Genomic DNA, 15,623 nt, shown 5'->3' on the forward strand with positions numbered 1-15,623 from the left:
TTCCTACCTGACCGACTTACCTTCATTTCCTGCAACACAAGCTAATTGACTATTTTCATGATGTTCCTTATGGTGAAAGGATGGCATGTGGTACATGTATGATGATGCACCAGAACATTATCACATGGGTATTCGGGAGAACGTAGCACGAATCTTCGACAAGTGTATCGCTTGTGGCTTGCCAATACCATAGCTTCCCAGGTCGCCTGACTTGAGCCTGTTATTGTATTTTTTTTTCCGGGGATACTTAAAAGCTTTCGTATATTTCAACCCTGTTGAAAGTGTCGATTAAATCTAAAACGCATTGTGGATGGTCGTCAGTGTATGAGGAGGATGCCTCGGATTTGTAAACGTGATCCGGGGTCGATGGAGAAACGTGCTGAAGTCTGCCTTTACACTTGCAGTGGCCATGTGGAACACTTGTGGTAGTGCATTTGTCCTCAAGTTCCCCTCTGCAGTTTGGATCTTCGTGGATCAGTTGTCATACCTCATACTGGGCAAAGAATTGCTTTCCAAACCTATGCTTATTAGGATGATTTGCTTGTCTCATTGCCCTCTATTTATTTATTTCATTTTGAATCCTCTTATATCATTAAACAGTATCGCAATGACTCTGTGGTACATCCTGTATCTCACTGTTAGGGGCTTTTCATCTTTGTTGCGCTATTTTCAACTACAAGACATTTTTCACAGTTCACTTTTTGTTAAACTGGTCTAATTTGTTAGTGATAGCGCACCATCAGTTTAAATATTCTTTAAATGTAGCGCACAATACGTCCTTCTTTGCCTTTCTTTCACTGTCTTCACGGCACTCATGCAAGATACAGTTTGTATTTTGTGGTTTTTTTATTCTTCTTTCCCTGACAGTAAAGTGACGAGAAGTATCAGCGTATTCTTTAAGGGGCCACAAATATAATGTTCAGCAAAAGCGAGAAGTGTAAGAGTGCCAAGATGAGGAAAAAACTTTTGTTGGAAGGTGTAGCGAAACCTATGGTTCTGATCATGAAGGAGGACCATCGTTTTAGGCCACGTAAAAGTGTATTTTGAGAGACAGATGACATCTACCTATTCTACTTTTTATTAGTCCATTAAAGCAGGTCTATCTTCAACCTAAAGGTTCATTTTTGCGTATTAGGCTGCGTTATTTTGAAACATTAAAAAGAACTATGAAAGCAGTGCTTCAATGCTCTTTGCAGCGGCCGTCTTCAGGGCGACTAAAATGATTAGTCACTCAGAGGAAAACTGCTGCAAATCGAAACGTAGGTTTAATAGCTGTTCTTAGTGTTTTATAATAACGCAACGCGGCGTAAAACTCAAAAGAATTTTATTGAAATTGGTACTGGCCGTGGAAGACTAAGCACTTAAACCTCCTAAAGTTAGCTCGAAACTCGCAATCCTTTCCAAGACAAGGTCCTTTCGGGCATGTTAGGACGTGTCCTTCCACCGATGAACGTATTGATTCTGTTACTGCGGGATCTACACAATAATGTAGAATTCCAGCAGATGGTAACTTCGTTTTTCAGATACACAGAGGATTTCCAGAGATGAAATCATGTCGACCTACATAAAAACAGCAGTCCCGACCAGGGAATGAAATCCCGATCGTGTGTTGTTATTTATACAGTCAACCTGGAAGGTAGACAATGTCTAATTACACTTTCGGGAGAACTTACTAATAGAATATGATTAACTGTTAGTGGTCATAATTTGCACTCTTACACAGGTCTAGCGTACCCCAGATGGCCAACACATTGCAGTTCTTGTGAGAAGCCACGTAATACGTAACTATCTGTTGAAAGTGAACACACGTTTACTTTATAATGTAACATTATACAGTATCTGTAATCATAGATCTAGACAAAGTGCAGCTCCCGTCTAGATTAAATGAAAGTATTAACTAGATAGTGATTGTGTGCTGTGTATTGATGCATGATTCATTAGTGAACCAAGATGTCACAAGGTTCCCTGCACATACAGGTCCCCTGGTATACAGATTTTTGATAACGTTAAGACAGTCTTAACAATTCCTTTCCTTAGAAGTGTAGTCGAGAGGCAAATGGTTGTTTTCCTACGTAAAACTGAACGCATTTTCAACGGATATAGATACAAATGTGCGCCGTACATGTACCTTACGTTCTTGCTTTTTAAAACAAAAACAGGACATATCCAACGACTAGATATTTGGCAGAGAATACGTCCCCTCGCTGAACAATTTGGGTGGCCCCTTTGGATGTGTAGCAGATCTGTGATGGTTCCTCATTTACTCTCAGTTTCAAAACTTGCTGATAGGATTTTGCGACTACCGTAATTTCATATTTGAGTGATTCGTTCCGAGATAGAGGCAGGCTTTTTTTTAATCTTCTTACTACTTTGCATTTGGAAAGATCTCATTACAGCCTCCAAACTCCAAGCTCTTCGGTCTAGACATTGTAGCAGCACGGAATATATTCCTGTGACTCCTTTCCTCAGAGTTACAGTTGCGCTCTACCGCAATTACGGTTTGGTAGTTTTGGTACACCACATAAATGACGCAGTAAAAGGTAGGATTATCGGTAGTACAGGTAGCATTGGTAGAGAAAGAAATGTCAGTGGACATGAACGAGAGGAATTGGGAGCCGATGACCAGAAAATCATTCAGTGTTAGTCCTCTGTGTATTTTATACCCTTACAGAATATAAATAAACATAAATGGCGCAGTAAATGGTAGTATTACCGGTAGTATTGGCAGCATTGGTAGAGAAAGAAACGTCAGTAAACGGGTACGAGAGGAATTGGGAGCTAATGACCTCTTTGTTTTTTTGTTTGTTTCTTTTACACATAATTAGAACTGTAAATCATTCATTGTTAGTCCACTGTGTATTTTATATCCTTACAGTACATAAATTATATTTTACAAGTAATAAAAATTATTTTATCAAGAAACTCCTGCGCTTTTACGTAACCAAAGAAATTACTTTTGGTGCAAGTGCATTTTACACGTACAAACACAAAAAAATCTGTATTATTATTGTTGTTACTTTGTACTCAGTAGAACGTTCCTCATCATGATCAAAGGCAAGATTTTCCTGACATTATTGATAAATACGAAAGTTGTTTATGAGTAACAGAAACATGCACATGTACAGGAAGTATGTTTTTGTTTTGCGATTTTGTAAATTTTGTCTTTGTTTTAGGAAATTGCATTTTGTAGCACTGTATGATAAATCTGTATTTTTTTAATTTTTGTTCCAACATCTCTCTTTTTCACATTATAAATCAACAAATTTCGAATAAAGTCTGAACTAAACAATGACAGCTTCAGTTTCGCTACAAATACTGTTTATTTTTAAGTAACAGACAGTAGGATCACTACGAAGAACAAAAATGTTCTGTAGGTTACACGACCCGTTCTATTGCCACACTCAGTATCTAGACAGTTCACCGTTTCCGGTTTCTAGGGATCTAGTAATACACTGATACGTACACACTGCGATCGATGTGAGGTAACGCCCGATACGTATGCAACACACCTAACGTACAGGTGACGCGCATACAGTCTTAACTGACGAAGGTTACTACCGTAATCTGCGCTCACTTACGATAGTCTACGGTAGCCTACGGTAGTTTTACAGCTCTACTCATAGCAAATATCCAGTGAGAGGCTAGAAAGAAGTCATGTTAAAGTCAGCAGACGTTCACTTCTCCACTCGCTGCATCTCTGGTGGCAGGTCTGATGATGACGGGGAACGAGCTGAGCCAGATCCTGCTGTCGCTGTTCCTGGCATACTACGGCGGCCGCGGCAACCGGCCGGTGTGGATCGCGTGGGGCGTGGCGCTGTCGGGCATCTCGTGCTTCATGCTGGCGCTGCCGCACGTCATCTACGGCGCCGGAGGCGACGCCTTGGCACTCACGCTCGAATATCAAGAGGGCGGCGCGCTCTACAACACGTCTGCGCTCAGTGGTAAGCAAGCCCTGTACCTGACCACAGCCATATTTGTTTGAACCACGTGAAACTGGCAGTGAAAGATAGCCTGTTTCAACGTCTACTGTGATATCAACTTGCCAGTACAAGTACACCAGAAGCCTCGTTCTTTTCTCAGTGACCTAGAATATGAAGTGCGTGGGAAACGTAATGAGACTGATTTTTTTATCTATCAAAGATTTTTATTCAAACAGCAATATTGTCCCATTCAAAGCAGTTCCCTTCAGCAGCGATGCACCAGCAGAGTCACCCAGTCTTGGTAGCAGCGTTGAGAGGCTTCAACTGGTAGGGCTTGTAATTGTCGGTCTTTCGGATATTTTACAGAGCCCCAAAATTACATCCCCTTAATACATTTTCCAATTTCGGAAAAGAAAAAATTCATAAGGACTCAGATCAGCTGAATAGGGGGGGCTGTGGAACAACATGAATGCCTTTTCAGGTCAAAAAGGCCATGTGACATGGGGCGTTGTCATGATGCAGCATCCACTTGTCTGAAGGGTCCGGTCTCACTCGATTCACCCTTTTCCTGAACCTTTCAAGGACATCTTTGTAAAAAGCTTGATTGACAGTTTGTCCTGGAGGAAAAAATTCTTACCCCTACTATCAAAAAGAGCAAATCAGCGTTGTTTTGATCTTTGATCTGCTCGTTCGAGCTTTTTTTCGGTCGAGGAGGATCTGCTCGTTCGAGCTTTTTTTCGGTCGAGGAGATATCTCAGTACGTCACACCACACTTTGCCAATTTGTCTCAGGATCATATTCAGAAATTCAGGATTCATCACCTGTGATCACACGTCTGAACCATTCGTGGTCATCGCCAATCCTCTTACGAAGATCAACATACACGTCTCTCAGATTCTCCTTCTGCTCAGTTGTGAAGTTTTTCGGCACCATTTTGGCACAAACCTTTCGCATGTACAAATCTTCAGTCAGAATTTGGTATACGGTGGAAGGTTTCAAGTTTAACATTTCACCCACAATCTTTGTTGTTAAACGTAGATATGATCTCACACGTTAGACGTTTTCGTCGGTTTTTTAAGTTGAAGGTCTCCCTGAGTGAGATTCATCTTCAGCGCGTTCTCGGCCTTTCAAAAATGATTTGTACCAGCGAAAAACTTGAGCTATTGATAAAGGATACGCCTGTTTCAACTTTTCAAAGGTCACCCTCGCGAAGTTTTACACAAAACTTGATAGCATAACATTGCTCTGAATTCCATTTTAGTAACACACAACAAAATCACAACTTCCTTGATGGCACTTTCGAACAGCATGTGGTGGTTGCACAGAGCTGAAACTCGGACTGAGCATCTGAAAAGGATGAACACAGCGGTCCACACAAGCAGAACAACACGGCGTTGCCAGATCGCTCGCAGTGTTGGTCTCGATACTTTTCTCACATACCTCATAATACAGTTTCCTGACAGGCCAACAGAAATGCAGCATGAAACAACGCAGCAATCTGAGAGTAGGCTAACACATCCCGGAATTAGACTTACTGCACGTTTATTGTGACATGGAAGATAGCAGCTAGTCACAAGACTATCATTATACTACGCATTTTCAAACGAAATCAAAAGACTTGCTGCTATCTAAAAATTGTCCCTTGGCGGGAGGGATGGGGAAGAAGTGCGAGATGGTAAAAAGAGGAAACGAGAAAAGCAGAAGAACTATAGGGAGGAGAAAAGAGTTTAAGGGGATAGACACAGACAAAGGCATGGAAAGATTCAGAAAAACTCATTGAAAGCAGAGGGATGAACTAGAAAAGGATGAAGGTAAGTGGTGAAATAAACCGGAGAGAGAAGAGAAAAAAGAAAATAAGCCTTAGAGAGAGCAATACAATCACAGATGGAAGAGACAAAGAAGAAGAAGAAGAAGAAGACAGAGAGAGAGAGAGCTTTGGGAGATGAAGGGAATGATAGAGTGCACTGAATGGGCAGGCAGAAAAAAGGAAAAGAGAGAGCATAACTGGAAGGAAACGCGAAAGGGTGGCATGAAGGTGGTAAAAGACAAATTCCATTAACTCCACTGTATTTAGTCATAAAATATTTCAGATCAGTCAGTCCGTGAAAACATATTTCGCGCGATAATACCAAGTGTCACGGTTGCATAAAAGATGAAATTTTACAAAATCTTACAGGAGTGAACACATACACAGAGCCACTGTGCAACGCGACCCACACAGAGGCTGACGAGTGCACGTCGGACTTCAGCATCATGCCGCTGGTGCTGGTCTTCCTGTCGCAGTTCGTGTTGGGCATCGGCACCACGTTGTACTACGCGCTCGGCCAGACCTACCTCGACGACAACGCCAAAACGACGAGGACGCCTCTGTTACTCGGTAAGAACGAATCATCTGCCAGTAAAACCTATTATTTGAGACCTAAATACGGTGAGTGACACCTTGACTTTTAAATCACACAGTTAATCCTGACGTTCCAGTTTTAATACTTGCTCATATTCCCACATCAACCTATCAAGGAATCGCGAGACTACTCGCCAGCGGCACAGGTTGAAACCCAAATCTTTCTGCTACCCTTTACGGATTAATGACATCTGACACGGTAACACACGATCGAAGGGGAACCTCCTTACTGTTATTCCACAGATGTAACAGGAGAGATGGTTCGTCTTCAAGACATTGGACTCGTATTCGCGATAGTTAGTATTCCAATCCCCGCCCAGTTAGCCATATTTAACTTTTCTGTGATTTCCCTAAATCGTATCGTGTGAATTCTGGAATATTTTCTTTAAATAGACCCCGATTCTTCCCTTTCTCATCCCTGTGCAACCAGCTATGGAGTCCTTTTCTACGGACACCGATAAGACATAAATATCTACCTTTTCTCACTGTGACTGCTTCCGTTGTGGCCAGTTCACCCTGTCCTTCCGTTCATTCCATGCTCAACATTATCAGTACCAACAGAACACTAAACTGCACAAGCGCTCATTACAGTCATCCACACAATACAGATACACGCCTGACACTTCATAATAGTTCAGAGAAAAGGCAACGTCGGTGAATCTCTCACACTGATTCTTAGCATCACACTGAAGTCTGAAACTGAATATTTCAGAGCAGTGAATGATTTATAAAATCATTATTATAGGAAACAGACATTGCAATTTCTCATACGATGCTAAACAGATTTATCAATGATAAATAGGTCTGAGTTTCTCCCATTACTCGCACATAGGTAATGAGCGCGACAAACAAATTGAAAAAATGAAAATCCTAAGATTTCTAAACCACATTAAGTCGAGAATGAATTTTTTTTATTTAGCATAAATGGCGAACAGTGTCTCTTATTTTCAATTTCTACAATTTTTATCGTGTGAAGCTTCCACAAAGATAATAAAGTAATTTTCTAAAATTTTGAGATCGGAGCCGACACCATCTTCTAAGACATTAACATATAAAATATAATGGTCCTATTGCACTTCCATACTATAAGAGGCGATCAAAAAGTTTCCGTTCGAGGGCCACAGTAACACCCTGCCTGCACCTCGGTGCTTATACATAGTATTCCCGCATCGGAGTCGCACTGGGTTGCACACACGTTGCAGCAACGCCGTCATAAGGAAACGTTTTGATCGCCCTTTGTACAATCCAGATTCTCTATCCAGAATAACGTACTGCATTCTGCCCATTAATAAATTCTCTGTTCAAGTTCAAACCTGATTTAATGTCCCGTCATACATATTTGGTCTAAATGACGTCATTGTAGTACTGAATAAAAACCTTGACGTAAGTCTAGAAACCGAGTCCACCTAGTCACATTATTGATGGCGCTTAGTACATCGAGTGTAAATAGAGCGCGTTGAGTTTCGCATGAACAATGTCTCCGGAATCCAAGCTGGTATGTCGTTTTGTCTGAACTCATAGCTATCCCAAATGGGGCCTATCTCGTTCTGTCGATAGAATTGCAAGCAATGCTGTACCATACGAGTTTAAAAGATTACCATATACATGCAGTATCTCGAGCAGAGGACTTGAAGGACCAGCATTTAACAGACAAGATTGTTGCACATCTTAACAGTTGATGTGGTGCTTCAAACATAAATTGAAAGACAAACCAAGTTGCGGGTAAGTTTTACATCATCAGAAATCAGTTTTCATGCTCGGCCGAGCATGTACACTTGGCTTACAAGGGAAAATGAGAGCATTACGCTGCAACTACTTGCAGATTTTACCTATGGTCTTTGCTGATACTATGTCTAGACCCAGGATGTATGCGGCCGGCCCGTCACCATTCATACTTGTAATTTCTTCGTTCTTTTACACATCTTTCATTCACTCCCGAAATGGAGAGAGTAGGCCCTTGTAGAACTTAGTTCTTTTGAGCTCTGTCTAGTTGGCATTGGGGCAGAAGGATCCCACTTCGTAATAATTTATCCCACGGCATGAGATTTTTGAACTTACAGCTCTTACGTAGTCACACTAAGGGTTTGGCAAATATGTACACCCCTGCTCTAAACAATGCAGTACACTTCAAAGAGGATTTAGACAGTAATTCGCTTAGTTATACAGCAATACACGTTCCAGAGAGGAACTATCGTAAGGCTGAGAATATGTTCGAGAATCCTGCAACAAACCGATGTTAAGTATATTGGTCGGTAATTTTGAGGATCCGTCCTTCTACCCTTCTTATAAACAGGCGTCACCTGCGCTTTTTTCCAGTCGCTCGGGACTTTACGTTGGGCAAGAGATTCGCAATAAATGCAACTAAGTAAGGAGCCAATGCAGTAGAGTACTCTCTGTAAAACCGAATTGTAATCCTATCAGGACCTGGCGATTTATTTATTTTCAACCCATTCAGCTGCTTCACAACCCCAGGTATGTCTATCACTATGTCCTCCATACGGGAATCTGTACGAGACTCAAACGGCGGTATGTTTGTACGATCCTCCTGCGTGAAAGATCTCTCAAATGCTAAATTTAAAATTTCAGCTTTCGTCTTGCTGTCTTCCGTTGCCAGGCCAGAGTGATCAGTGAGTGACTGGATGGAAGCCTTCGACCCGCTTACCTATTTTACGTAAGACCAAAATTTCCTTGGGTTTTCGCAAGATCTTTTGCTAAGGTATGACGGTGGTAGTGGTTGAATGCTTCGCGCATCGCTCTTTTTACAGCAGCACGAATCTCTACTAACTTTTGCCTGTCCTCATTCTCCCGATCTTTCTCGTACCGCGAGTGCAACTGCCTTTGCTTCCTGAGCAACTATCCACCAAAACCGAAAAGTTGTCTTGATACCGCAGAATTAAGCTGCTCATTTCATCACTGTAAAAAATAATGAGACAGAGTAGAAAATAAATAATGTATAAAGAATGTTCTACAACCGACTGCTTCTCACAAAGAAAGTTTTAATACTGGGGCACTCGTAATATTTATCATAATACAAGTACAGAAATTCAGCCATAATGTTTCAACTAAAAAAACTTCAGTCAACAAAAAGCGGTTTTCATATCTTTTAAATTTTTTACTAGAGAATAGCAAAATTAAATGCAAGAAAAAATCTTTCAGTATTGGCCTCTGTGTCTTACACAACTCCTTTCTCGGGATCAGATGAAGTGAAATTTAATGTAGAACTCCCTGTGCTGTTGAGGAAGAAATGACAACTTGCCAACGGGTCTTTGTTTTGCAATTGATAAACATGGTTTGTCTTTCAGATGAAGTACGGCATGGTCTGCATCAGATATGGACTTTACTCTTTTGAAGATTTTTCATTCTTCTGTTTCAGAATAAGAATTTTTAATAGCTGGTTGAAATGGATAAGTATGAGGCATTTTGATCGTACTACTTTTGGAAATCCCACACGCTGGCATTGCCAAAAATGTTTCAGTAGCATCTTTTAAATAAAAGTCAGTTGTATGCATTGGAATAACATGGAACGAGTCCATAGCTTTATCTAGCTCAACAATCTTATGTAAATCTTGCGGAACAAAGGCATTACTTACCTTTGTTCTACCATGCGCCATGGTTTTCTCCATCATTTGTCTCTTGCGAAAAGTCTACGAACATGCAAAAGAGTACCGACAACAATAGCACTGAAAACGCGTTTTTTGAAAATATGACACTTAGAATGTTTGTCATTTCCACTCTTCAATTATTCTCTCTTTTCTTCACTGATCTGAAACAACCAAGCAGTTAAAGAACAAGGTATCCTCTGCTATAAAATACAGTGTAGCAACAGACGACATCGTATGGCTGGTTCAAATGGCTCTGAGCACTATGGGACTTAACATCTATGGTCATCAGTCCCCTAGAACTTAGAACTACTTAAACCTAACTAACCTAAGGACATCACACAACACCCAGCCATCACGAGGCAGAGAAAATCCCTGACCCCGCCGGGAATCGAACCCGGGAACCTGGGCGTGGGAAGCGAGAACGCTACCGCACGACCACGAGATGCGGGCGACATCGTATGGGAAACAAGACAGATTTTGTTTTAAATTTAGTTTCAACACTCCGTTACTGATACAATACATTTGCGGCAAAAACTGCCTTAATAGAAAAGTATTTTTCATGTGTCAATGAAGTTAGCGAACGATTTGGTGACTTTGTGTATTACTTAACCATCATTTAGCTACAAAAAGACTACAAATGTTTGCACACACACACACACACACACACACACACACACACACATACACACACACACACAGAGAGAGAGAGAGAGAGAGAGAGAGAGAGAGAGAGAGAGAGAAAGTGTGTGTGTGTGTGTGTGATATATCGTTGAACCGTTGAACAACGGACATGACTGGGATGTCAACACTGTAAAAGTGTCACATTTATTTAACCGCACCTCACGATGTAACATGTGCATATTACGTACATTATTGATCCATTGACCTTCGTGTGGATTGTTTTTACAGGAGCCGTTCTTGCACTGAGAACAACAGGACCAGCATTGGGATTTATTATGGGTTACCTTTGTCTCAACCTGTACATAGAGCCTGGGCTGACTCCAATCATCAGCAAGAGAGACCCCAGGTGGCTCGGTGCTTGGTGGTTAGGTAAGCAATGTGAATGAATTTAGCTCGATTTTCTCTCATGCATTAAAATCACCATCGATGACAACATGTTCTGTCTTGTTGATTTTGTTCATTTCTTTCTGAAGATCATCGTCAAAAGTATCAGTATCATCCTTTCTCCCCCCCCCCACCCCCAACCCCCCACCCCTTCTGGGCACCAGACAAGTAAAACTTTTAGATGATATCTTGGAATTTGAAATCTGACTGTCATTATTCTTTCATTTATGATTGATTAACTTCATTCCTTACAAATGGAAAAACAAAGGAATTCAGATAACGAATTAGTAATACATGAACGCATTTTTATTTGTTGATGACACCATTGTTATTAAAAAAAATTAAGATGACCTCCAAAGATCAGTATACCAGCTGAACGAAATTTGCAAGAAGTACAGCTATAAAATTTCTATCAACAAATCAAAAATAATGCCATTCCGAGGAAAATATCCAGTTTTTGATAATTCAGTTTTAGAATTGTCTCAAATCTCTTATTTAAGCTGTACTTAAGTTTTGATTTGGACTCTGATATTGAAAATAAAATACACAAATTCCGAACTGTCTGTGGTACCATTAGCAGAACATTGGGCGATGAAGTACAAAAATAACCATCATAAAATGGCTCTAAGTACTATGGGACTTAACATATGAGGTCATCAGTCCCCTAGACTTAGAACTACTTAAACCTAACTAACCAAAGGACATCATACATATCCATGCCCGAGGCAGGATTCGAACCTACGACCGTAACAGCAGCGCGGTTCCGGACTGAAGCGCCTAGAACCGCTCGGCCACAACGGCCGGCAATAACCATCCTGAAGTTCATTAAGTAATAACGCTGCCTGTGTTATCCTATGGAAGCTAAATCTGTGTAAAAAAAAGAAGACATTGGAACAGAATTAAATATTTTCAGCGCGAATAAAAAAATTCAAAAATATCGTGAAGACTGGAAATAACACCACACGAGAATGCCAGATCATAGAATTCGTCAGAAGATCCTGAACTACAAGCCGAATGGGAAAAAGAGATATTGGAAGACCTAGAAAAAGATGAGAGTGATTTGTTTGTGAGTTCGAAACTGCAACAGACTTATCCTTGAAAGGAAGTGGTGGTGGTGATGATGGTGATGATGACGATGATGATGATGATGATAATGATAATAATCTTCTCTCATGTCGCCTTTGCAATGAAAGAAATCTGTATCTACTGAAACTTTCGACTGCAATCAAGGGCATTAGGTACTACATTCATAGCTGTTGCACGAGAATCAGTACAATCAAGGCTTGCTAGGTAATAAAGCGAAGATCAGAAATACAATCCAAGCCCGGCATAGCTTTTAGATGGTTTTCCACATCCAGTGAGACAACATCGATTACCAGGATGCGGATTATCCGGGTTTCGGGCAACAGAAATTGTCCTACTGCCCAAAAGACGTGCTTGTTTCGGATGACAGAATGATTTTGGTGAGCCACCGTTCTCCTTTTATTTCGTTACTCATAAAGCCAATGGACAAGGTGTGATTGTAGCCGTGAAACTGATACCGCCAGAATCTCATAGAACTGCTTGCGCAAGTAGGTTCAGACATCCTCAGTTTCTGGAAACCCCTGAACGTGCTCGATGCAATCCACAGCATTTCTAAGTTCTGAGACGACATAGAAATAACAAAAATAGCAGTCTCGGGGAAGTGGCTTTGTAAGTTAAATTATGAGGAATGTGATACTGCTACTCATCTGACCGATTTTGTCAAACAAATCTGCGGTAATGAAGATGTAGATGACGAAAACATCTGCGAGTGTTTAAATAGCATTGCCAATGAACCAGACCTGGAGCCAACAACTGAAGCGGATTTGGTAGGCAAAGTGTGCTAGGTAGAGCACGGACGAGATGATGCAGGAACTCGTTATTACGCACGCCGAAGAACTGAAATGGACTGGTATGTTATTAGGTGATGGAGGACAAAATTGAGTGTTTGAGTATATCGAAGTTTTGCGTCCCCAGAAAATGAGAAAAAGTTAGTGAAAACAGATAATCTTCGATGATTATTTCCCGAGAGTGACCTGAAAACAAGTGATACGAAGTACAGTGAGATTTAATCGTAGTTTTTCAAATAAGTTGTCCGTTTCTGACGAGTAATGCGTAAATAATGCAGTGGTCTTTCAAGCTTGACATGTGACAATTTTTGTAAATACAGTAAACAGCAGTTTTTGGTGAAATATGTGTATTTTGTATTATCTGGGTTTTCTGATTATGTAGTCTCACGTTCGTATTAACCTGCATTATCCTGTGCTCGTTGCAATTAATGTTGAGTTGCTTTATTGGTGCCCAATCCGTTCCATTCAACCACCCCTCAGTGATTTGTTTGAGAGTTTTTATCACTGCATTCAAACAGTTTGATATTTTCCTTAAGGAGAATGACTAGGCCACCTAACAGACACTTCCATTAAGAGAAACCTGATACGGTCATCACTGCATTCAAACAGTTTGATATTTGCCTTCAGGAGAATGATTAGGCCACCTAACAGACACTTCCATTAAGAGAAACCTGATAGTGTCATCAGAAAGCAATGCTAACCATTATACCACCGATGCTGAACGAAATTACACGATATTTTACTGCTCTGTTAGACAGTCGCCACAAACAGGGGACAAAATTTCTTTAAAGCGTGTTAACGATATGGACATAGGGCTCATGGTAGAAGAAATGTATTGTTTCTGCTATTTCGGCTGCGTTTAACGAGTTCAACGTTGCGTATACCTAGTAATACCGAACTAGTCTTTTGGAATAAACGAATGACTGACTGATTGTGTATATGAATAGGTATTTGTACACAGAGTACTATTAAGTGTAATCTGTTACAACAGCCTGTACTAATGCTTAAATATCTACAGTAAAAACGTATGTAAATACTGGGGATGAATTTGTGTTGCAGGTTGGATCATCCTGGGATTTGTCATGCTGCTGTTTTCTCTGCTGATTGCCATGTTCCCAAAACAGCTTCCAAAGGCGGCAGCCAGGGACAGAGCACGAACCAGCAGCTTTGCAAGACGGAGTTCGAAGACGCACCGGCTGAATTCTAGCAGCTCCGTGCGCTCTCTCTCCTCTCCAGAGCAGGAACCGCTAACCAAGAAACATACCCTGGATGACTTCATTCCCGATGATCCAGTTCCAGTCAGTAAAAGCAAGGAGGCAAATCCTTTTGGACCGACACTACATGAGACAAGACCTTCACTGTCCGGTAAGTTGGGCGTTACACTTTGATTAATTATAGAGTGAAACCGATACATACACAATGAAGTTGACAACGACAAACATACTTTAAGATGACAACTACCTATTTCCTTGAAAATATGTACCAAGTAAAAATTCACAGAGACAATAAGCAGTCCAAAGCCTATGGTGCAGGATTAATACCTAATTTTTGTTTCTTTCTTTTCTCAATTACTTTCTGTCTTTCATTACGCGTTTGCAAACGTGTGGCACAAACAGCAACAGGCTCACTATCCTTCTCTTTGTCCATATACAAAAGAGACTGAAATAACCTTGATTATTTTACTGCTTCATAAACACAAATACCAACAGCAAGTAAGATAAATACTTCTTATACAAGAAAAGTTTATCAGTCAAAAGCTACACAGTTTACTCAGAGCTTTATATCCACCTGAAGAAATAAGGACGAAAATTCTCATACACAGTCAGGAGCCCAGTGCACAATGGTTTATGGTTTTTAATATTAATTCGTACGGAATATGTGATGTGAATGGAAGTGCAACTCAGCAGTATATTAAACTTGAGATTTCTTCGACGTAATTGGAATTATAATGTGTTAATTTCTATTTAAATTTGGTCAATAATTATTTGTTTTTCAGCATATATGTTAATTTATATTTACATTTGATCAGTACGTATTTGTTTGTCAGCATTTTGTTTGTATCCCCACAAGGATATTCGAAGACTCGAGTAGTGTTTAAATATGTAACAGCTGGAGGATAGTAAGTAGACTGAATATACACGGTGTCCCACATAAAACCGGCACGCTTCATGCCCGAGATTCAAGCAAGAGTGAACTAACTAAAAAATAGTTAATAGAGACGTTAAAAACATCTTGTCACCTGTTTGTAAGAGATGCTGGAAATGGTGGTCATAGGCATCCAGGCATTGCTGACTTCGTGTGATGAGTTTACCAGCAACAGGAAGTAATTCTGAGGCACCATGTTGTTAATTTCTCTACTAACGTTCCGTTTAAGATCGTCTATTGTGTGAGGATTGTCAGCATGCCCTTTGCTTCTTAGTGTGCCCCATAAATGAAAATCACACAATGTTAAACCCAGTGACCTTGGGGGCCAGAGGTCTCTACAGACAAGTCCGTCTTTAGGGAACACATCGGTGATGTACTTTGTACTTCGGTTGGATGTGGAGCGGGCGCTCCATCTTGTTGGACAATTGCACACAGCTTCTTTGTGTCTGCTAATTGTGCATAGAAAGAGTCAAAGATCTCTAGATATCTGGCACAGTTTAAGCAGCAACTGAAAAATTTGGAACCAATACGCGCATACCGGACAACGCACGCCGAACATCTGTCTTCTCTGAGTCGAGAGGTTCTGCTTGCAGAATATGTGGATTGTCCTGCGACCAGT

General features: G+C 40.7%; 1 protein-coding gene across 1 annotated transcript in view; it reads left to right on the top strand.

The window, feature by feature from the left end:
* The window catches only part of LOC124617810 (solute carrier organic anion transporter family member 74D), a 158,123-nt gene that overhangs the window by 126,289 nt on the left and 16,211 nt on the right, over positions 1-15,623 (top strand). Inside the window, exons 3-6 of the mRNA XM_047145295.1 lie at positions 3,708-3,941; positions 6,097-6,297; positions 10,833-10,973; positions 13,919-14,224. Of these exons, the coding sequence (XP_047001251.1) occupies positions 3,708-3,941; positions 6,097-6,297; positions 10,833-10,973; positions 13,919-14,224 (882 nt within the window). The remainder of the gene's footprint in view (positions 1-3,707; positions 3,942-6,096; positions 6,298-10,832; positions 10,974-13,918; positions 14,225-15,623) is intronic.

Source organism: Schistocerca americana, chromosome 1, assembly GCF_021461395.2.
Source record: "Schistocerca americana isolate TAMUIC-IGC-003095 chromosome 1, iqSchAmer2.1, whole genome shotgun sequence".
Taxonomy (NCBI): domain Eukaryota; kingdom Metazoa; phylum Arthropoda; class Insecta; order Orthoptera; family Acrididae; genus Schistocerca; species Schistocerca americana.